At 30.0% G+C, this 25,416-nt stretch overlaps 1 protein-coding gene across 3 annotated transcripts in view; it reads right to left on the reverse strand.

Moving 5' to 3' along the window:
* LOC130442138 (protein amalgam-like) overlaps positions 1–22,581 on the reverse strand; it is a 65,894-nt gene extending 43,313 nt beyond the window's left edge. For 2 of the 3 annotated variants that reach the window (XM_056776216.1, XM_056776215.1), the window contains exon 1: positions 22,272–22,581. In XM_056776216.1, coding sequence (XP_056632194.1) covers positions 22,272–22,341 — 70 coding nt within the window. In that variant the 5' untranslated portion in view covers positions 22,342–22,581. The remainder of the gene's footprint in view (positions 1–22,271) is intronic. The other variant, XM_056776217.1, reaches the window with a different exon arrangement.
* Between the last annotated feature and the right edge of the window lie 2,835 nt (positions 22,582–25,416).

Raw genomic sequence — 25,416 nt, forward strand, 5'->3', positions numbered from 1 at the left:
GGGATTTTCTGCATAAAAACGTCTCGGCAAGTCAGCTTATCATTGGTCAGTTATCTTTTTCACTTGGCTCAATAAATGAAGCCTATTATTTTTTGGATATAATTGTTTATACAAGTTTCATCTATTGTTACTTATCAATGAAAAAATTCATTCGGAATATATATAAAGATACTCAAACATTCGTTTTGAATTGAACGAACCTTTAATCAGCACTAGGTAGTCGCAGTACTCACCATGCAGATAGCTGTTTTATGCAAAATATTGGATACTCGTTCGGAAATATTCCCTCTATTTTTGAATTAATTGTAGTAAATGATGGTCCTGAACGTTTACCATGCTCTGTGCTCATAGGGCCAATTACAGAGCCAGAGCCAATTACTACTCGAAAATCATTCCATGTGACGGAGCACTATCAGATTAATATTTACGTAAGTTTCCTCGGTTTTCATCGATGTTTTTTCCCATGTAAAAAGTAAAGTTTGAAGCTCGTAATTCCTTTTTTTCCATTTTTACTGAACAACGAAAATAGTTTTAATTTTCATAAGATGTCAGATTTACTTAAATTTTGACAAATGACAATAAAAAAGCCTAAAGAAGTATAGTGGACCAGAGCCAGGAAAAATGAGTGCCTTGGGAGAGGCAAGAAAAAAGAAGCACATTGAAGTAATATTTAAACAGGTAGTCCGAGTGGCTCCCAATAAGATAATGAGGTTAAATTGTAGTTATAAGGCTTAGTGTTTTAGTATCTAGAGTCTAACGCAATTCCTAGTTCTACTCAACAAGTTCTTGTATGAGTATGTCCACAAAATTATCTTGAGAATATTTCTTTCGAAACCAAAGTCCCTTTGCTGATTACGCAATAGCTAAAGACACATATTCCAGATATTGTACTAGCACCATAGGTACATATTCATCATTCAGAATATCAAACAAAGCAAGTGTTATTGAGTTCTGTAGGTTTGCCGTTTCCACAGTCAATTATAGTCATTTCATTGTTTCCACTATGTTACTGATGTCATCTGTCACCAACCGAGGTAAATTACGTGAATATTATCGCGAAAGTGGTTTGTATGTCAGCTTGACTGTATTTGTTAAAGAAAAAAGTTTTGTTACATCATGACAATGCGCCTGTACTATACTGTAACGTTTTTGGTATCTATAAAACACTTAACTTATAACAATTTACTTATAAATATCACTTTTACTAATTCGATCTTTTCACTACAACTATTTATTTAAAACTGAAGTAAACTGTGTTTACACAATTCATTTATATACCTAAATAAAATTCCACAAAGTTCTAGAGCAAAAAGAAATAAATAAATAGATTTTCCTAGAAAGTATTTAAAGGAAATACTGTAAATAAAGCGCCTTATATAATAAAAAGTTCATCACAGGCGCGTCCGCCATTTATATACAATAAATGAATTCGCCGAATTTTAAAATTTCATTGAAGGTGGACAGGGCCGGTCTAGGAACCCATTTCGCGAGCTTATTCGTAGCAATAATATTGTTTCTTACTTAGAGAAGTATATTACTCGACCATATTACTATGATATGGCTTTCTCCTATTACTTTTTGTTCCCAAATTTGGAAATATAGGGCTTGGTGAAGAGTGATTTCAGACTAATAATAAAGTGATAAAAAAGACAAATAACCGGCTAAATATTTTTATATTTAGCCGGAATAATATTATATTATACTGAAAGAAGTATCATTAACAAAATGATTTTGTTCATAGATTGTGAAACCATAATGCAAATGAAGTCTAACTCGCTTTTCTGTGATAAATGTTATGAAAACTTAAACTTAGTTGTTCAATGATACTACAGAATTAGTTATGTATTTTATATTCGTTATTGATATAGAAAGTATGATCTAATGTCTAAAAATAACTACAATAGTAAATATATCTAAAAGGTTACCTATATTTCTAAATATTTGTTTACCACACATTTACTTATTATAATAAAGGTAATATACATATAAATGTGGGTATAACTGAAACCTTGAAAAGTTTATTAGTTTCTATGTTCAGCTCCGCCACGTTTCCATGCTCTTACTAATAATAATGCACATAATCACTTAACAATGCAGGTATTTCTCTAATCATTGATAGTATTATGAAAGGATGTAATTTGTTAATCGGTACATAAAAAATTGAAATGAAATGAATGTGAGAAGATGACAATAAATATTAATATGAAGCTCATGGTACTGATCATCATGCCAAAAAATTCAAACACAAACCGTTATTCCTTTCTTGCTAATATAAAAATTTGCTTTATACATAATAAGTTTTCCGTGGTAATTTGAAATAATTACAACAGATCAAATACTGTTTATTTTTATTAAAGCTAGGACCTGTTTGTTCCAATCGCATGACTGGTTTAGGGGATTTGGCGTCTCGTATAGAGTGCGACCCGAAAGATCTATTGTGTCCCATTTCTTGCTGTGATTCTGGAGAGCTCATTTTTTACAGCTGATGAATCAACACTAACTTATTTTAAAAAGTCAACAATGTGGGATGACTTTAATTGCCAGAGATCTTCGTCTTCTATTTCATACGCATCCAGGTGTAGTACTCTGGAGTTCCTTAGTGTTTCACGCTTCGAGAGAATGTGGATAGAGGTTTCGTCATCTGCGTAACAGAATCTGCACGGTGTATTATCAGCTGGGTATAGCGTCTTCAGGTGTTTATTGAGGCGACAGTGCCCCGATAGAACTCCTGTTAGTATTTGTAGATTGTTCTTACTTAGCTTGATACAGCCGATCTACTCTGGTTATAGACGATGATACTTGATTTTCAGTCTAGAATTCGCCGATAATCAGGTGATATGTGCAACGAGAAAGAGTACCTTCAATTCATGGCGAGGAAACTTAAAGAAGCGAACGAAAAATTGGGTCTTTAAATAAATATTACAAAAACACAATATCTCTGCATTGGTGAAGAGACCACGGATTTTGTTCAAGAAAATAATGAAACAATAAGAAAATGTGTTAGCTTTAAATATTTAGGCGTAAATTTCAATGGAAAAGGAACGGATGACGCCGACATAAAATCGAAAATAAACGAAGCAAAATAGATAATAAAAGTATTAAATGGAATTTTATGGAGTATAGAGATATACAGAAAGAAAAATGAGAATATATGATACCACGATCAAAAGCGCACGTTGATATATGGATCAGAGACGTAGCAATTAAAAAAACAAATAAAATAGAAAATAGGAGCTACAGAAATGGAAGCAATACTAAGAGCATTTAAGACATTAAGATTGGAAAGAATGACAACGAAAGGATTATGTGTTAATGTTGACATAATGACAGAAGAAAGATTGCCAAAGAAAGTAAAGAGATGGATACCACTAGAAAACCGAAAAAGAGGAAGACAAACAAACCTGGATGAAAGGAATGAAATGAATATAAATAGGTTGATTCAATTGAAATGAACAAGATTGAAATTTTAAAAATGACATGAATGTGGATATGGAGATATAGCGAGAACATTAACGAAAGTTGTGGTAAATTGTGAGATAAATTGGAAACCTTGTCGATATGCTGGATGAAAGAAGGTCATATCACTTTTTGGTATAATCTTATAGGAAACATTTGAGAATTTTTCAAACTTATGTTTTATATTTTCACCTTGAACTAAGCCACTCTCTTGGTAGTTGTATTTTATAGGTCTCAGTTTGACTGTTCAAAGTTTTTCCAAACAATTTTGGTAATTTTTCCTTATCAACAACAAATTTATTTATTTTCCTTTTTTGGGAATTGCCTTCTTTCCTTTAGCTGCCTGGACATTTCTTACATTTACGAAAACTACATTTCCAAATAAAGTTCTTCGTGAAACTTTTCTGTAAGAGTTCACCAGAAATATTGAAAATTGTTGTCGCTGTACTTTCTTTATATTCTGAGCTGGCTGCATGTTTCGTTCTGAACTCAACTTTAGTGTATCTGCTGGTTTTTGTGAGTAATTCCGTTGACCACAAAACTGTTTCTAAAAGTACTTCTTTGTTTTTGTGATATTTTCTGGTGCTTGAATTATTTCACAACTAGATATACAACCAAAGCGAAGCAATTCTTGCCATCGTGAAATGAACATAAATATGATAATAATCAATTATACAACATCGTTAATAGATTATTCACTTTCAATACTGGGCAAAATTTATGTATTTTATTAGTTTATTTGAATATAAGTTGTTCGTTATTTTCCAAATTTGCGTTTGAGCTTATATAATGAATAATCATATTTTCCAATTTTAGAATAGAAAGCCATAATTGAATAATTGGGAGTTAAATTTTTTTCTTTATGAGAACAATCTTACATTAGCTATATATGTATTAACAATTTATAATTTTTGTATCGCAAAGAGAGCCCTTGCCAGAGCATTTATTTGATTACAAAATATAAGCCTTAAAACATCAGAGGTATCGAACGAGAATAACTCAATAATTATGGTTATCTTTTCTTCCCTCGTTGTGGGGTCTGAATAAATTTGTACACTCTGTAATAAAGTCATTTCCGACACTATATGTTCTCTACCAATAGTTGCCCATAAATAAGATACCGAGAATACGTGAAGATACAAGGGTATAGAAGAAGATTGCCAGTGGGGCTAAAAGACATCGTTTATATTTTACGGGTAGATAATGAACCCCTAATTAGTGAAAGGTAGAAAATCTACGGTGTTGCTTGATTTATTATTTATATATAATCCTAAAAAACCCTCAGCTTTCTTAATCAACAGAAAAGTGTCATGATTGAAATATATATAAATAACATTTTTTGGTAGCACTCTATAGTACTAGAATTTTTCAACAGAAAAAAGCTGCCACGTGTAAAAATTAAGTACAGGACCTCAAGATTAAACGAGCTTTACGCACTATATACTTCACATCATGGATATTTAAAAATAAATTTAGTCATTAATTATTTTCAGTAAAACATACGAGGTGTGATTATTAAATAATGAGAATGAGATTGTAAAATATTTTGTTTTGACATCATACCCTTAATTGTTTGAAGCAGTGCTATGTCAGTTTCATCCGGACACGTGCCACTTCAACATCTTTTACCAATTTTTCGATATTGTGGCGTTTTTGGCATAGAAGGACGACCTTCCACTCGGAAAATAGTCCAGGTGTTTTATTAGCCTTAAAAAGGTTCATTTCATGATTCATACTTTTAATATTTTTCGCGAAACATCAAATAATAATTCTGATGCAAGTTAAAGTAACAGTTATACTGATTTATTCACAGTAGTGAGTGTAGTAGAGGCTGCTAGTATTTGCCGCTTGCGCACTTTTTCTATAGTACCTTCAGTCTGTTTATTTAATAACCATACCGTGTACATCAAGCTTCTATCTTGGTTAAACACTAACCAGTCTACGATATGAAAAAATATCTTGTACTACAGCAATATTTCATTGAGGTTAATTTGTACCTGTTGTCATATTTTGCTCTTAACCAATATAAATGTGCTGTATCTTAAACTTTCCATTTCTTATTCACGCATTTGGTCATAAAAAAGTAACGAAATCGAATTTTATTATTTACATAAAATATGCTCCGGGGCAAACAGCTTGGCCTTGATTCAGATTTCCTTCGAAATATATGAGAAGAGAAGTACAGTTAAGTTGCAATTGACCTAGAGGTGGGACTGAATAAAAAACTATATAAATGATTCAATACCAACATGCTCCATTTACAGATATGTATAAGCAACTTTCTTAAATAAATATTTATATATTCTGGTACATATTGAGAAACTCTGATGGTAAAACTAATGCCATATGCCATAACTCCATACTTTCATCTTGATAAATTCATACCACTTTACTTAAAAATATAAGTTGATGTGACAAAGTCTGGTAGACAAATTAATTAAGAAAATTGGACAGGCCAGAGTAATGGTATTCATGTATATGAAGTCTGGGCTCAGCAACAAGAAACTAAACCCAAAAGTACCATGAATTGTTTCGTTAACTGTGTATTGAGTGATAAAAAAACCAGCTTCACATACTGTTTTGATGTCTTCGAAATGTTTATTAGACATACTGCAAAAGCAACGGAAAGGTATTAAACCGAATGGAAGAAAAAGGTGATTGCTGCGAAGCGAAAAAACATTCGAATTTTTAAAATATATTCAAGAATTGTATATACGACTTTCCTAGAGATAATTAGTGATCGGAAGATGTAATTGTGGTTAGATATTGGACAAACGCCCGAGTACTTTTCATAGTCAGCAAATTTAAATATGCAAATTTCGATAGTTTTAGAAAATAACATTCCGAGTTTTCATAGAATTTCTCGAATGGAGTGGGACGTCGATTACAAATTAATTTCCTCAAAAAATGAAATGCTAGAATAAATAAATCAGAAGTGACTACTGTGCCACAATACGTGAACAAAAGAATATTCAAAATGTTTGAAGAAAAACATATCAAGTTGAATGGCATGTTACATGATATTCAAGGTGTCTTCGAAACTTAATATCATAAATGATATAATGATTTTACATATTTATCTGAATTGTGAATGAATTTAGGAAACAATAACCAGGTAACTGAGGACACCCGTGATTAAATAGGCTTTTCAATTCAAATTATCTACCAACTGAGATCTGCGGTCATATCAGGTAACAGAAATTTTCTCTGATATGCTAATACGTAGTTTAGAAATTTGATGACTGCATTAGCATAATTTATAATGAAATATCATTATTTGAAGCACTAATTACAAAATTTCTCACGTTATCATTTATGAGTGTATGAGTGGTTTCCATACTGTATCTTAAAACAACTGTATGAACTTTGCTACAAGCAATGGGTCAAAAGACGAAAGTTAAAACTAATAAAAATAATTGGAAATATATCTATTTTCATGTTAACAAAATAAGTTAATGATTGAACTGTTGCATAATGATAATTTATTTACTTAATTGGTATTGTGCAATGTGAAAATCTAGATCAACAATTTTATGTATTTATATGATCTATTTATTCAACCGTCGATGATATTTAACAATAAATACCAAACAATGCTTGCATTGAATGTTGTTTTCCAAACGATAGAAAAATATGAGTAGTAGATGTGATGGAAATAAAAAATAAGGTCCAAAGATCAAGGTTCTATAAATTTACTGAAAAACTTATGAGAAAATTGTTAATGCAATGAAATTTTCGAAATAATAATTAACTAACATTTCAATTCAGTACACTTTTTTTCTCCGGTTGCATAGTTCTGTGTGGGAGTTGAAGGAGTTATTAATGATTTCACAAATCCCGGCGACTATTAATCTAATAATTTATTAGGAAAATACATGGTATTTTATATGTCTCCATAAAAAGGAATCGGAAGGATTACACTCTGAACTACGGATATTTCTTCACTTGAATAATCTTCTACTAATGAAAGGTGAAGAGAATACTTCGAATAAAGTGAATACTTCCATTTCCCTTTTCGTTAATATAATGCGTAAAGTTCAATTTTTTTTAAAAATCCGGAACAGATTTGATTGCAGTATTCGAAAAACTGACATCATCGTATTTGCTAGTGAATAGTTGAGTGTTTGGTTGAGGATTTTCGTTAATACGTATATTTAATACGTTTCGGTTTTCCCATTTCTCGTTTATCATCAATTTCCTCTTTCATCAAATCGTTCAAACAACAGAATATTATGTTTATCATACCGGAAAGTTTGATCAGTAATTATTTCCATAACTGCTACAATATAATAGTTTTAAAGTTGAATATTGTTATGTTGATTGATATTAATCCTTTCAGTAAACTATAGAGTTTTCTACATTTAATGAATGTAATCTCATAATGATAAGAAATTTGTATGAAACATACCTCCAGATATAAATGCACATGATCTTACAGCTCCAAGTTTAACTGTTAATTTATTACCAAATCAAAAATACGTTAATTGTATAAAAATTTTTAGAGCATCAGTATAATATGAAAATTTCGCCACTTGTGTGGGATAGTTTGGGATAGGTACTTCTGGGATCATCTTCGTAAACCATCTCAACCTTCGAGCTCGCACTATATCCAAGTTCATATATTTTGAATATAATTTGATTTGCAAAAAATGTGGTTACGCAAATCTAATAATCATAGAAAATAGTGGTCTAGTTATTTGGAATGTGCCATCAATCGGAAATAATATTTATCTTTTTAATAGTGATGTTCAAATGCTATATACATAGCACATACTCAATGAAGTAGACAGTATGGGTGGAACTAGGGCTCTTTTCAAGATTTTTAATGAATATAATGTAGCAACAATTGTTTCCATCTTACTATAACAATTTCCACTTTCTTTCGGTCGCAAATTTGCTATTCTTCATATTATTTTCGTCCTAAACTGTGAACATAACATTTCTTTATTATACCATATCAATAAACTGATTGTCCCATTCTGGAATTTCATAACTTACTCATGATTTATTATTCTTCAGTTATAGGTAAACGTACTAAGTAAAAAATTTAATATCATTTTTCATTCCTCAATCTTAGAAAGTTGCTTTCACACAGTAGCTCAAGAAGATCATAAATGCGTTAACAGAAATGATTGTTCTTAAGTTTGAAGTAACAATAAAAAACTATTGTGAAACATAAGTAAATTACTTTCGGTTGTGGTATTGTTTTGTTATCGCATTACGTAAGAGCTTCTATTAGCTAACACTGTTTACATTTCTAAAATAATTGTGTCATATACGAGGACTGCTAATTATTTTGCTGATCAGATAATGAAAAATCCTGAGTGTATTTTTCAAATCTAATTTTATGGTTCTTCACAATTTTTTTCACACCTTTGAACTGTGTGTAGCATTCGGAGCTAACTACGTTAAGCTACATCAATATTGTCACATGACTGGTGTTAGCAGGCGACCATTTGCTTTGAACAACTTTTGCTGGAATTGGCTCGACTTGAAGAACTCACAGTTGCTATATTATTTTATGGTAGATTCATGATTTGTTATATGTGTATATGTTATATATTGCTTTTGTTGCAGTTTTTTCAATACTTCATTGAATCAGTCAACGCAAGACTTTTTTTCAGCCTTAGGGTAAGAGAGATCGAACGGAGATCCTCAATGTTACAGTCACATGACGATCTTATTCAATAAATCCAACCGAATTTCGTCTTGGAGTGAATATTCGCTTACATTTGATTCATCATACTATTTCCAGTATTGGGGATGGAGTACATTACTATTTAATGCTTTATCATGGTCATTATCGAAGGTGGAAGTTATGAAAAATAACTTGAGAAGAAAAAACTTTTGCAGATAAGTTTCATCGTCAAAAAATATTAAGATATCTCCTGAACTAAGCACTATACAAAGATTAATTAAATTTTTCCCTGAGTTCTGAACTAATAGTCCAGTCAACAGATCAAGATATGACATTCATCTCCTATAGATTTCAAAAAAGAAAATATTTTTTTTTGAAATTATAAAAAGAGTGCAACTACGTTATGTGTGTGAAAACGTTAATTTTATGATAAAAGTTGCTGATATTTGTTGAATTTGGCTTTTAACGAAAATTTATTATAATGAAATACTATACTGTACTATATCACATAATTCCTGAGAGAAGGAGCACCGTGCTACCTAAATAAAATATCAAGAAGAAACTAATTCATGGCTGGATTCCACATGTGATTAGCAGCATTGAAAAATGTAGATTGAATCTGCTATTTGCAAACAATTTAAAAGAAAAAATGAAATTAGTCAAACAGGAATGTGAGAAATTTCAATCATTCGAATCCCATTTCAAGGTCATCCAAGATTAAGCGATGGAACAGTACTTTTTATATGTTCACACACTGTTTGAGAGTAAAGAATGCTCTAAATCATCGCAACCTTGACAGTAAGGTGAAATTTTTTATACCAGAAGAGTGAAAACTCATTTAAATATTCAGTAACGAAGTTGAAGACTATATAGGAACAATTAAAAGACTATATAGCATTTTGGCAGGCCGTCTAGATCCTGAAATTTATACCTTCAACAACGTGTTCCCCCTTAGTAGAAAACAATTCATATGACATCGCTACCTATTTGGACCCTCACTATATGCATAAATGAATACAATAGTGGAGAAGACATTTTAATGATGAAACATACTAATTACGAAGTTTCCACTTCTCTAAATTCCAAGGGGTGTAAAGGAATATCAGTTTATCAAAAAAAGTGCGTTGCTATGTTATTGGATTAATGAAGTGGAGGTAAGAGTGAGGAAATATCAGAAAGCATTAGCTTCTAAACTATGATCAACAAGAACTGGCATAAATGCAATACAAAAGAGGTCAGTGTAGATGAAAATAATCTAATAAGATGGAGCATCCACTGTAAATTAAATCTATTATCAGTAGTAATAACCCAAGGACATTGATAATTGTTCGAAAAAATTCTTTAACAGATTTCGAAAGCAACAATTTTTGATCATTTATTAATGTTATTTGGACAGAAAATCAACAAAAAAATTATTAAAAAAGTTGAGTGAAGATCCAGACGTGTTAGTTTCTATAACTGATTTTTATCATCTCTTGCTCTTGTACACCACTTTTGACCAATCGGCTAACCGGGGTTATTCTATTGGAGTAATTAGTAATTTTTTCCTTGGTATTTAAGCCAGTCGCTTTGCCAGACCATTTTATCCAAATTTGAGTCGTATTTCTCATTTCTTATTATCATTTTCGGATTTCCAGTTCATAGGAATAATTTGTTGATTTTAAGTTTTGGCCCTTTTTTGACATCAATTTTTTAAATAATCTGACAGGACAAACGTTGCTGTCGTTATTTTTTATTAAAAATTTGCTTTTAGCACACATTTTTGAACCACCTTCGTAAGTCTTGCTGAAAACAAGGTTATATTTAACTCGATTTGTTACAGAACCATCGTTTGATTCGACTCGTCAAGCTTCCATTTTCATTCCATAAATTTATAATTTTCGTTATTTCTACGGAGTTTAATGCTGTCGAACTTTCTTTTACAGGGATCCGATTGTAGTTTTCGCTGTATATAATCGCGGAAAGCTCGCGCTTGTTGAAATACAACTCTTTTTATTGGGTCAATAATAACTTCCATCTATTTATAATTCATAAAAAATTTCCTTGTAACAGCTTACTTGTTAGGTTAGGTAGATTTTGAGGTTTCTTTAAACTCTTTCTCTCTCATGTTCCCAATCCTTTAAAATCAACGCCAATTTTGTGATGTTCATCTTAATTAATACTTTCTATATTTTCAAAACTCCATAAATGCTTTCCATACCAATTTTTTAGTGTAAACTGTATTTTTTGGAATGTTTGATTTTTTAATTTCATTAACATTCTCGTCAGTATTACAACCAAATCGTGACATTTTGAAATATTGGCAACTTGATAGAGTGATGAGATTTGTTTTCATTTGTTGTACTAATTAATTTTCTTTATTAAGATGACTTCAAATAAATTTATTTCATTGAATTTTTACTGGAGCAAAAAATTTTAGCTAATATAACACAGCAATGTCAAACTGTATTCTTTGTTCTGTGTTTTAGACCTGACTCAAAGAAGGAGATAATATTTCTTTCTGTTAAATACAAAGTTTCTATTTTCAACTTCTACTTCTGAGTAAGTTGATAATAAAAATATAAACAATACAATTCTTGTTCTTTCATGTCTATATACATACAGTTTCTTGTGATAAAATTCAAATATATATGTGAGAGAAATGTGCATCAGCAAAACAGTTAATGTTGCGGAATGCAGAAATATAAACGTCAACCCTCGTATATCGATGTATTAACGCCAGTTTCGAAAACAAGTAATGTAATTTATTAATCTAATCAATCTAACAAAATACTATAATTCACCTAACAAGAGTTACGTGAGTAAAGATATTAATCTTAAGAATATATTATAATCCAAAAGTGACATGTTAACTCACACACGAACAGGCATAACGTGAGATTATTTCATTCTTGCCTACGAATTCAATTTTTCAGTTTAGAAGCCATGTTGTGCATTTTAGATATCAGTGATTAACATTTTAAATTGATAAGTGTCGGTTGTTTGATCTTAGTCAAATAAATTCTGCTTGAAATGCCGAATATTATACCGGATGTTGGTCATCAGTGGTTATTTTGATGCAGAGTTATGTTAAAAAAAACAATACTACTATTATTGCTGAGAATACAAAGGATATTTATTATCTTTATTAATAATGATAGTGCCGCACTCTTGATTGTAGATGTTCTGTTGGATAAAAGTGCCGCACTAGACGTGATCGATTGTTAAATCTTCTTTCTCATATCCTTTATAAAAGAGCGTATCAAGTAACTTTATGAAGTAGTATACTATGCATCGAATTGACATCAATACACAAATAATTGAAAAAAAACCACAATTAAAATATTCATCAGAATATTTTATAAGATTTTAACAAACTTGTGCTGGTGTTAACAAAGAAGAAGGAAGGGATATTCGATAGCGGAGTGAGGTAATTAGGATAAGATAGATATCAAAGAAGTGAAAATGAAGGCACATTTCTTCTATACAAAAATTTGAAAAATAGTATGCAATCATGAACCCACTATAAACTCTTTAATTCAAATTCTTTTGTTCTCGAGACAAAGTCCGTATTCTTAAATGTTAATTTCACGAAATGTAACCGCGAATTTTACGATTATGTCAAGGTAGTAAAGATACGCGTACAGCTAAAGAAATTCTTACGGTAATAACACTCTGAGAAGGTATAGAGAGAACGAATAAAATGATCTTATCTAAAAATCAATCTCAAGAATTTATTGCACCTGTCCGTAAAGAAATAACAATTAATAAGGTAGATGAACGAACAAGCATTCGCCAATTTCGCTTTCGAAATTGCGAAAATTTTATCTACGAAACGATCAATAAATTGAGAGATTCTAGTCAATGATTTTTATTTGGTCTGCACCTCTTCATGGTACATGAATTATTTTTCTTTTCTCAACTACTTGCTTTTACACTTCTACACCATTTTTTTCTTTGGTCTCCTTTTTCTTTTTTCATCTATTTTCCTTTCAGTGAAATTTTTTGCATATCTATTTTATAGCATACCTTTAGTATGCAATTTTTGGTTAGTTTTTTTGCAATGTCCTTCCTGTTTTAATTTGTTAGTGTTTTTGTTTTTCTATCTAACACGAAATTATTTAATAGCTTATAAATATATTGATTTCTCTTTTTTTCTAAACATTAGGCTAGGAATCCAAACTGGTAATATTAAATTGTATCATTCTAATTTCTCATCATAGTCATTTTTCACTTTCACGTTGACAGTTTCGGAGAATTATTATCAAATCAATTACAGCGTTATTGAATTCAGACTGAAAGGTCTGTCACAAAATTGGTTTAACAAATGATATACTTGTAATTTAAATATTAGTTGGAGAGGTATATTTCACGTGGAAGCGTGCGAATAAGAACATATTCGCTAAATTAGTCTCCTACATAGTACTGCTAGGTATCTTTCTATGACTATGTGAAGTCTATGACAGGGAGTTCTGGAAAACCTACTCTGTCGTAGCCTTCTGAATATTAAGAGTGATGTCGATGTCAATACGTCTCAATTCCAACACATTTTTTTGGGTATAGTAACAAGTTGCTTGTGTTAAATCTGGTTGAATTTGGTACATGGAGCTTCTTAGAAAGTAGTGGATTAACGCGGTATCAATTTGCTACATTTTTTCCACATTAATTTCTCATTTAAAACATGTTTAGAGCCAGAAGTCGAGTGGTGCTAAATTTAATCAATCAAAAAAGGTGAAAGTTGACTATTTTTCTGGTTTTTTTCCGCACATTGTCCCACCCCTTTATGAAATTTGGTGCTCACAGTTGATTCCCTTGGAACCAACCAAATTAGATTACACTATGCCCTCAATATCAATAAAAACAAGGCATATAACCTAGATGATCGAGATTTATTGAAGGAAATTTTTAGAAACTACCAGTCAATACATTTTTATTAATAACTTCAAGTTTTAGCTCATAGCTAGACAACCAACATCCCATTTTCAGAAAAAAAAAATTAGCAAAGAAATTCGGGTATGTATGTAGACGATTTTTCTGTTTTAAGAAAACAGAAACGTTTTCTGTTCATAAAATTTTTGAATATCTACATTAGAAAATTTGCTTTTTATGGCAAGGAGGAGATTTTTGTGAACTGATGATTTAAGTCCATTTTTTTGTGTATTTTCATCTTTTCTTGAAAAACGTCCCGATTTTTTCTTGGTCTTAAAACTCACCCTCACTTTGAAATATATTAAACTACTTTCTCAATCTCCAAAGTTACTACATAATCATAGAAGGATTTTATCATTTTTTGAACTTCTTTTACAATTTTTATTGAACTTTAGACAAAATTTAATGCTAAAACGTTGTTCAACCAGAAACTACAAACACGAACTGTCTTCAATCAATTTCTTTCTCAGCGATATTTTACTAGATCTGTATCTATCACATTAGAAATTGTTGTGATATCTACTATTTGACATAATTCTTCTCAATTTTGATATTCAGATTCATTATTTTCATATATTCGTATATATGCACTCTATATTCGATTTAAATTTTTGGTTTATACTTGTAGGCAACCGAATATTTCTTATTTCTTCCTTGAGTTCACTAACTGGATTAAACTAATGTACATTGTTGTTAGCTTTATTACCTTCCAATCGGCCTATTACGTTTTTTTGTCATATAGTTCCCCCATTTCGTTAAATAACTATTCTGGTGCAGTAGTCACTTCAGTTAAAGAGTCGCTATCAATAGCTCAAATAAATTAATTTGTGGATTCCCTATTTCAATACAATTGTATGTGTAACAACAGAGCAGAAAATAGATTTGTGGTCACATTGTTTTTACTTGCTGGTAAGTTTTAAAAATTATCTTTAGGCCTTACTATTTTATACTTTTCTTTCATTTTTATTATTACGGGTTGTTTCTTATTATTCTTAAGAAATCCTTTGAAACAAATCTTGGTTCATTTGTACTGTTGCTAGTTGTCTTTTTAAAATATATCTTATTTCCATATTTCATTTTAGAAGTTTCAAAGTTCAACAAAATTATCTGTCAATTCTTGCAAATTCAAAATATTCGAAAATCACAGATGTTGGCAGCATTTATCTATTTATAATTTATAATTACACAAAAAGAGAACCTGCACGATTCCTATCAGCATATACTTCAAGCCAATTATTTTATTGATGAAATAAAAGATTATTTACAGAAAAATGACCTCACATAATTGCATACGCTTATCTTTCAATATAAGCGAAATATTTAGATTTGGATAACACATCAGGGTAGCGGTACTTATACGTCAGTTAAACTAACTATTTTTTTCACAACTAATTAGATACAATTTGTATAATCTTGAACATGTAATCTTCTAACCAACTATATTTATAACTAGCTTCTCAAGTTCAACAAGATAGAGAAGGTACTAATTGACGTATTTTAGATGAAATGGAATTCTGATATCTGATCTTTGATAGCGGTATGTTAGCATTAACTATTCTCTAAAATGAGTTTCTATGTTATGTAAATTAACTCTGGATTCATATTTTAATCACTGATTATTGAATAATTGCGCTAGATATCTATAGAGTGTCGCAAAAAGTTATTGATTGTATTCTTTGCGTTCTTGCTATTGAGTTGACTACACTATTAATTATTATTGCTATAAATTAAACACTTATAACGTAATAACATTTCTACAATGGTAATTACAAAAAACATATAATTTCAATTAGAGTGAATTGACATCAGTGAATAACTTATGAAAGTATGACAATAAATGTTCATGGTGTTTCATGTTTTGCAGTAATTTAAGCGTTTTCAAGATGGCCAAGAAGACGTTTCATACGATTTCTCTCCTTTCCTAAGAAACAGATTGAAAAACTTGATTCAACTCTCCAGTGTTAAAGAGAGAAAGAGAGAATGGTTTGTGTAAAAAAATTGTTTAACATTTGTAGACAAAAGCTTGTAAAAACCAAAAAATAAACAAAAATAACTAACTAAATGCACAAATAAAATCAAATCTAAATATTAAGTGTACCCAAGAACTATTATGAATAATATATAATCCACGTATGTGTCCTGAAGGAGCTAACAAACTACACTGACTGAATACCACTTTCTGAGAGACTTAAGCCGGGGACATATATTTAGAAGTACATAAGAAAACTGATTTCTACAACATTTTTGAGAGTTTTAACTTATATTTACACGTCAATTTTTGATATTATTAGATCACTGAAAATAATTGTGACTAACTAAATGAATGTTGTGTCCCAGATATTCAAAATTTGTTTTTAATACTACTTGGAATGATTTCAAAGTGTCTAATTCCCATAGATCATTTGGCTTATTACCAATAAAACGAGGACAGACCGGAAGTCAATTACAAAAAACAATTTTTATTTTAACGTTTTGGAAGGTTTATGTCACGCGTCGATTGAAGTAATTTCATAAAACGGTGACCCACATATGAATAATATAGAATTAGATCAGTGTATATTCAAATAAGACAAATTTGTACTTTTTTTCTCATAGTTATTTGGAATGACGTATTTTCATATTTTTGAATCATTTTTAAAGTAAGCGAATGAGAAATGTACTGTAATGCAATTTTTTTTATTATTAAATTAAATAAAAACAGTAGAATTATATGTAAAAAAATTTAAATGAAAAAAATAACACTGTTCCATTTATACTTTTTCCTGGTAAAGCTTTTCATTTCTTTCTTAGACTAGAACGATTCTCAGTTTAGCTTTTAATATTTAACAAACACAGCTCCACCTCTCTTATTGATCCTACAAAATTGTTTCTTTTTCTCTCTTATCTCAATATTACTCACCCTTATGAGAATTTTATTTTTATTCTTATCAATATAAACATATTTATATTATTTATTATTATTTCTTCCAATCAATAATCAATCTCCCTTATTATTTTTTTTTGTATTATTTACAGGTTCGTAAGCTAGCATTGGAAAATATTTTCTGAAAATATTTTATTTTATTACGTTGCCTATACAACGATTACAGCGGTCATACCATAACATTTCAATAGTACGATTTAGGTTTAGCCTCAAAGTAGGCTTAAATTTTGGTGATAACCTGTTCAGCGAGCATAGAGATCTGGAGAATATGGTGGATGTGGAAGGAATTCAAAGACAAATTCATGCAATTATGCCATCGTTTTCATTGTAGCATGATACATTTTCTTCTTCAAAGGGGACTATGTTGTTACATTTCGACGTAAAGATTCGGATTTATTACAACAGAAAAACTCCAAACACCTCTCAGATTCATTAATTCGTTGTTGTTTTTGGTGAATTGAGAGCTCGCGCAGCACCAACTTTGAACAGTTTCTTATATCCAAATATTCATTCACGATATGTCCAACACGTTCTTTTGATCTCTTTAGGGTTTCGGCTAAATCAATCAGTTCTACTTTACGATAATCCGAAATTATTTTGAGATGTTTTTGTCGGTGACATCTTCTTTGTGGGTTTCACTGCGTATAACTTCCTCGGTGCTCATTTCGCATCCGTTAAACTCTTATTTTCTATCGTAGGTTTTCACAGTTTTCACATTTTCTTCACAGTGTTCCGTTGTTTGTGAGCGAAAGTATTTTTTATTCGTATCTTTTCTTCAAAAATCTCACAATAATTAATTGAAATGAGCACTATAATTTTCACGTGAACAGAAATCTTTTTTGCACAAAAATACAGCTAATTTTGAGGCTTGATATCAAATCTTTTACGTTTGAAACTTAATATAAGTCATATAAAAGATTAATTTTACTTAGATACCCTACTTATTGAATTTGATTAATTTTCTTTTGACTACGAACATATGAAATAAAAAAGACGTTTACTCACGAAAATATAAGACTTCAATTGACAAGACTGTAGCTAAATGCAGCATATTTCCTTCGTAGCATGTTTTATATTTTCGAATAAAGTCAGAAGATACATAATGCTAATCTGGATAGACTGTCGAATTATAAGCAACGTAGCTCGGAGCTTTGTCATTATGAATAAAAAAGTACCCAGTTCATCATTTTTCAAACATTTCAGTACCTTGTAAAATTTTGAGTTTAACCCCAGAAAAGAAGAAAACAATGTAAGTTGATTGATTATTGGGCATCTTTATAACGAGGCTTGTCATTGACTTTGGAACTCCTCATTAACTAAATCATTTTGCTACAAAATATTACTTGTAAACCATTTTCAACTTTACTACATTATCACGATTGTCCAATTTTAAAATATTTGAGTTTCTTCGTTTTTTTTCTACTTATAACAAAACTTAATGTTAATGCTTTGTTCAATTTCCAGCTACTGCGAACATAACCTCAGGGGCTGTGATAACAGACTTTCGGAACGGGTTTACTGCTTGTCCTTATTAGGGTATGAGATACAGATACAATTGAAACAACAACATAGAGTATTTCATGCTAAATAAAATTAATTTACAACCTGAATCGTCCTAGCAAAGTTTTGGAAACCATCTGGTTTAATATTTAAAAATTTCTGTGTATTTAACGAATCGGTGAAGTGTAGGAACAGAAAAATATATTGTGCGGATGTTTCTTTTAAATAAATCCAAAGTCTGTCTCATTATTTTTTATATACAAATTGTTCCACAGTTGATAAGTAAACTTTACTTAACTACCAATTCACGAAGCTGACATTAAAACGTTGAAAGCTTGAAAGAAAAGAAATAGTCCGTTATCTAGCGTAGAAAACGAGTGTTCTCAACTGACAGGTGGGATTAACCTATTATGCTCACAAAAATGCTACCTGTGTAACCCTACACAAATTTAAGGGTATATACTTTTCTAACGCGGCCGCTGAAATAGAGACTGAATATTTTTACATTTTGCCAGTACTGATTTTCATTTGTTTACTTACGTAATTCATTTTTTTTCCATCAAGAGGTATACAAACTAGGCCAAAATAAATAGTCTACTTTGGTTTTTGGAAGTATTGATTACAATTTTAGTATATCTTGATTCACGTCAATTTTTGCTTCAAGCGGGACACGATAAAGACATTTGTCTTTAACATTTCCTCAATTGAAATAGAAAAATATTCAATATATGCTACCTCATTAGAAATTATTTAGATCGAGCGATCAGTAATAATGATCATCAATATAACGATACTAGAGTGAATTCAGTGAATATGGAATTGTTTACCATTGTTTGTATAATTTATAATCAGTAAATGAATAAGTGAGAACAACAAATAATTACTAATAATAAACAAAAGTTAAGTTGAAAATACATAATAATCATTTTCATGTCTCTGTGAAGCTATTAATTTACTTTCAACGTCGTTTAATTTAAAACAGCTAAAGTTAGTACTTGATGAACGGATTTCATTACAAAATGAAAGTTACAGTTCCATATGTTCCTTATTTTCAACGGACTGAAGAAAATGGAATGTATCAAAATGTAGTCCGAACAGACAAGAATCTGAAAGAATAATAAATACAAATGCTCTAAATTCTATTTTTAAATTAAATTATGCATTGAAAGAATACACAAAGACAAGAAAACTTTTAACGTTTCATCAAACGGTTTACAGCTTTTGTACCAATTAAGATATCCAGATGCGGGTCTTGATTTTAATTTAGTTACACTGAAAATTGTAACTTTTCTTCAATAAAAACATTTCAAATAATTTTCAATGTATACCCATGTTTTTCGAAGAGACTTCTTTGACAAACTTGACAAACTGACTTGTGTGCAATAGTTATGAAATTAGTGAATTTTTTATAGTCATTTGAGATTTAGAATGTGTTCTTTGAACATCAGTGTGTCGAATGGTTAAAATAGATATTTATAAAATCTTCTTATTTAACGTTGGAAAGAATTGAGAGTAATGAGTAATTCTCAACTCCAATCCAATCTATAAATGCCGAACCCGGTCAGATATATGAATCAAAGTATTAGAAACTGACAAACCGTTTTTAGCAAAAATTATGTTGCCTTTAATAATTTCTAGAGCAATTTTCGAAAATTTATGACGATCAATTATATAAATCTATTTCAATAACACGCACATAAGTTAACTTTGGAGAAAAATTCAACACAGCGTTCACTTTTCTATAGTCCTAGCCAAGCTTCTTTACAAAAATATTCCAATAAACAGTAATATGGATATATATTTCAAATAGTAAAGCTACAGTTTCTTTTTCCAAACTATTCTTTTTGTATTTATTACTTTATAATGTTACTCTAGAAGTATTCAAGGTTACTTTTCAATTTTAGTTCGTTTGAAGCATATTTTTTCAGTTTCGACATTCAAAGGATTATTTATTACATTTATATATTATTACATTAATATCTTTTTTTGATACACTGACGATCCAGGTCCCCTGCATTTCACACGTATACAATTTTCTAGTTAATTTAAAGTTTTTAAGTGACTAATGAGAGGAAGAATCATAAATTCAATACTAGTTGTAGTAGTGTAGCTGATACGAAAACTTACATATAAATTGAAAATACGCCTGATTGGATTGCTCCTTTTGCGTTATCCAACAAATGATGAAATTAGTTTTTTTAAATAATTTTTGGAAGATAGATAAAAAGTTTAGCGTTTCGACTATTTTAAGTCTTTATTAAAATATGATATTGACACTGATAATTTGCTTATTTAAATTAATCAATAGATCATCAACATCTTGAATATCAAAGCAAGAATAAAATCAAAATAGAAATTTATTGTATGTAAAAATTATTGAGTTGTCTTTTCTCAGACATAAATATGAAGTGGAAAATCCGATAATCAAAGTTTTTGAACATATTTAGATATATACAATAGCACATATTTATATTTTTCTGTACCTACTTGAAATTTAGATATGGTAAGTCAATTAATTACTAGATAACTCTCCGCCAATTAGAGTGATCACATTTGACTTAATGATGTAGCTACTGAATTTACAAATTTATCATAGAAAAAAAATATAATTCATTTCAAAGACCAAACAATGATGTCTTTAAATTAGTACATCATCTGTTATTTCAAAACTCTTTTCATTAACTTCTGGCTTTGTATTTCACCAAATTGTATTGCGAACTAGATATGCCTATTGATTTAAAAATACCTCGTATTTTCGATTATCGATTTTCAATTTTATAAATTCCGTGTGTTTCTGTAGGATTCCAAAGTAAGGTGCAGGAACCTTGGTTCATACTCATTAATATGCGTTTTATTACGCAACAAGAATTATTCTATGATTTTTTAAATATAATTATGGAAGTTCGACAGCTGTACCTCTATAACTTCACATAATACAATCTGAATACTTCGAATAGGTATATGAAAATTCTAATGATTTCCAGTTTTTCTTTTTGAAAAGTCTATGTGACTTTGATGATCCAATCAATATTTCGACATTCACTTGTGTTTTTCAAAAATTCAGTCAACTCGGCATATTATTTTCGCATCATTAAACCTCAATAATTCTCAATATTGAATATTTAACTTATTTTTTCTTGTTTATAATACTGGGTCCAGTAGTAGTAAAAATAACTAGCAGTTAATAACGTTATTCTTCTACAGAAATTGAAGTAATCACGATATTTATCTCGTAATTGGTATAATTTTACCTAATTATTATCTTAGAGTAGATACCATGGATTATATCAAACCGCAATCAGTTGATTATTTTTTTTGACTATAGAATATTATTTTCGAACACAGTTGTGTTTAATGAACATCCTCATAATTTTATATCTAAAAACTTTCAAATATTTACTCAGCTCAATTAGGTATGATCAATTTTTCCTGTTGATTCTTCGATATATTGCTAATTGAACATCTCATAATTTTTTTTTTTTTTTTTTGAAGAAACTTTCAATATATATTAAAACAAATTTTTCTATATATCCGCCTTTATTTTACTTGAATGCACCTACATTAAAACAAGATTTTCCATATTTTCGTCAGAATCTATTTATTTAATTAAATATATATTTTTATCATTTGAAATATACAGGGGATCAAATTTATTTGAAATTGATTGAAAAAATTTTCAAAAGATATCATATCCTAAATTTTCGAAAAAAATCCAGCAAATTAAAGGAAATCCTTCCCAAAATGTATTTTTTTACAATTAAAAAGGATTTTAAAACGAATATAAAGGATTCAATATGTCAGAAAATATGTAATAAATTAAATATTGAATTATATTTTTGACAATACCTTTTTTGCTAACGGTACTTCCAAAAAGAACACATAGGCACAAAACAACCAAAATTCTTTTCACTTCCATTTTCACAAAAATTTCTCACTCACAATTTCCAAAAAAATCCACAAAAACACTGTAAATCCTTGATCCAATAAAAACATAAACTTCCTTTTGCAGACAACTTTCAAGCGCTCTCGATTTCGTATAATTTTTCGTAGCTGTACGCGAGAACCTTGCGTGAAGGTATAGTCAGTTCGTGACTGAGAAATTGGAGTCAGTTGGGTTGGAAGTTGTAAACCTGACGGAGTCTAGTTCCCCACTAGCGAATATAGAGGTGGGTCAGACTTTTATTATGAAACGTCGATTGTGACAGAAACATTGTGGTTTAGATTTTCGTTAATTGTTCGTTGAATGTGAGGTTTTACCTACCTCAAGATGAATAGAATAAAATTTTAAAAAATGTGAATAATTGAAAGATAAGGCAAGTTGAGCTTGAACCATGGAAATTGTTAAAAGACAAACATTAGTTAGAATGAATGAATCACTCAATTCGTAAAGTTTATTTTATGATAATTCATTGAATATTTATTCCAACTGTTCATCATATTCTATCTTTCAAGCGAGATGAGACAGAAACAGAAAAGATTTAACGTCAAAACCAATTATTCAAAAGAAAAATGATTTAATACAGGAAGGACCAAATAAAATAGTAGAAAATTGTTGATACATTTTGAGTATATAAAGATAAGTTTAGATGTTAACATTCAACATAAAACAGTATTTCTTGTTGCTTTTCAAAAAGTTTTTACATATTTTATTTATGTGTTGACAATGGACATATCCTGTAGTTGATTCAGCTTTAATAAATAATTTTGGTGGACTACTTATTTTAAACAAAACTGATTTCCAATTCCAACACATCTTCAGGTGATCTAATGACGATTTTCACCTTATTAAAATTCTAGAATCATTATGTTACCTATCCATTTTTACGAAAATCACCCGTTTCTTTGTGATATCTATAACAAAACTTAGTGAGTATATAAGAGAACAAGATGAATTGGAATTAATTACAAGGGAATAAGAAGTATCTTGAAAAATTATTAAAGAACCAGTTCCTATCCAATTTTTCATATAGGCCGCAAGTTCTTCATGTTGTGAATAGCTGTGCATGAAATACGTGATCTCCTTGACTTTATGCAAACTGTACTATCAGGTCAACGCCTTCCTTGAGCAGAAGTTAAACATGTTTCAATGACTAATTGTTTTGTACTGTTGCTGAAAGATTTCTTCTGTTTTGAGCTTGCTTCTTATAAAGTGTTCCTTCTTAATTATCTATTAGCTGCTTTTACATGTAAATTTGTGAGTAATGAATGCAGCAAAAACAATTTAAATAAAAAAAGCTGCTTCCAGTTCCTAATGTCATAAACAATAAAAATTTGTTTGATCATCGTCATGGAAGATGTGAGATAAATAGAAATCAATTTCCTATACACCAGTAACATTTGTTCAATTACCAAATTACAAATAACGCAGCTTACAGTGGGGAAACATATAAATTGAATACATACAATATCCATTTTCTTTGTTTAAAAAAAATAATTCGACTCCTGAAAATCGGACAAAAAAATTATGCGGATCAAAATGACTCATCGCACCATTGTGTTCGAATGAGAAAAACTGGGTCGAAAGTGTGCGCCATAGTATTGGTTTCGTTACAAATGGACTGGCTCATCTGGCTGTCTAATAATACCAATGATGAAGCAACGTTTGAAAATCGTTCCAAAATAACAGTTATTGATTTAACGGACATTCTCTAATAACGCATGGCATTTTACTTGAATCGAAGTGTGTAACAGAGTAAAGTTGAAATGCATGGATGTTAGCGAAAGACGATGGACAACTTTTTCACATTTCTATGTGCCATGACTTTGATAAAGTTTATAGTTACGTGGTTCTCATTTAATTCCTTTTTAAATAAATAAGATATTGAAATATGTAAACAAATCATGTATATGTACATATATGGAATAAATTGAATTGTATTTGAGCCGCCAGAAATAAAAAATAGAATTTCAGTGACTTTATTCATACTAAATTATTGTTTCTAATATTTATCTGCTGAGTGATTCATGAATACGTGGAAATATGTGAGGTTATACGAAAACATTTGAATGCAAGATATATGATTTTTTTTACAGCGTTTATCATATTTTTAATGAAAATAATTTTTTATACATAGTATTTTTCTGTTAACTCAAACCTTTGACTAAAATATCTGTTTGAATCTCAATGCTTACTATTTATTCCATAGGATTAATTACTTCTTTCTCTCTCTCTCTTTCTCTTACGATACTTCATAAGACCATATAAAACTAAAGTTTTATCATATATAAATCATTGCAGCTTTTTTTATTAAATAACACCATTGACGTCATTGAATCTTTGAAATTCCCAGAGCTTGAAATGGGAGTTACATATGCCCTTCCCTTTTGGGATACGTGTGGCGCGACTCAATTTGAGGGAATCTGCAAACTACAAAAAAAGCTGTTAGATATTTACGGGGACTAAGCTGCAGGGCACACTGAACTTTAAAAGATTAAAAATTCTGACTCTTCCTTCCTTATTAATCGTTGATTTGGTTAAGAGTTCAATATATCATCTTTTCCCGCATTATAATTATAAGTTTCAAAAACTAGATTTGTTTGTTTTGATTTTTCTTATCATATTTGGTAATGGATTTGAAAATACGTGAAAGGGGGGGATTTTTTATGTCGGCATTATCATTTTACTAGGACTTTTCATTCCCAATTATTTTCTCATTAATAATATACTCTTGTGTCGTATTGAGTTAGTTTTTCGAGATAGTTCTGTTAAACATGGTGCTGCAAAATCAAAGGATTTATTCGCCATCATGAGATTGCACTTCATCAATCAATAAAAGTTGGTGTTTGAGTTTTAATACTAATAAAAACTCTAATGGCTTTCACAATTAAATGAATCTTATGTTTTCCGAAACAGCAAAACAACTTATAAATCTTTTTGATATCGTAGTTGGATATAGGAATTACTTTTCACCAATGAAACTTCAATATTAAAATTTGCAAGAAACGTTTATAACCAAAGTTCAAACCGGCTGCCATTCGAATATATTAGATT

This window comes from Diorhabda sublineata, chromosome 3 (genome assembly GCF_026230105.1).
Source record: "Diorhabda sublineata isolate icDioSubl1.1 chromosome 3, icDioSubl1.1, whole genome shotgun sequence".
NCBI classification, from domain to species: domain Eukaryota; kingdom Metazoa; phylum Arthropoda; class Insecta; order Coleoptera; family Chrysomelidae; genus Diorhabda; species Diorhabda sublineata.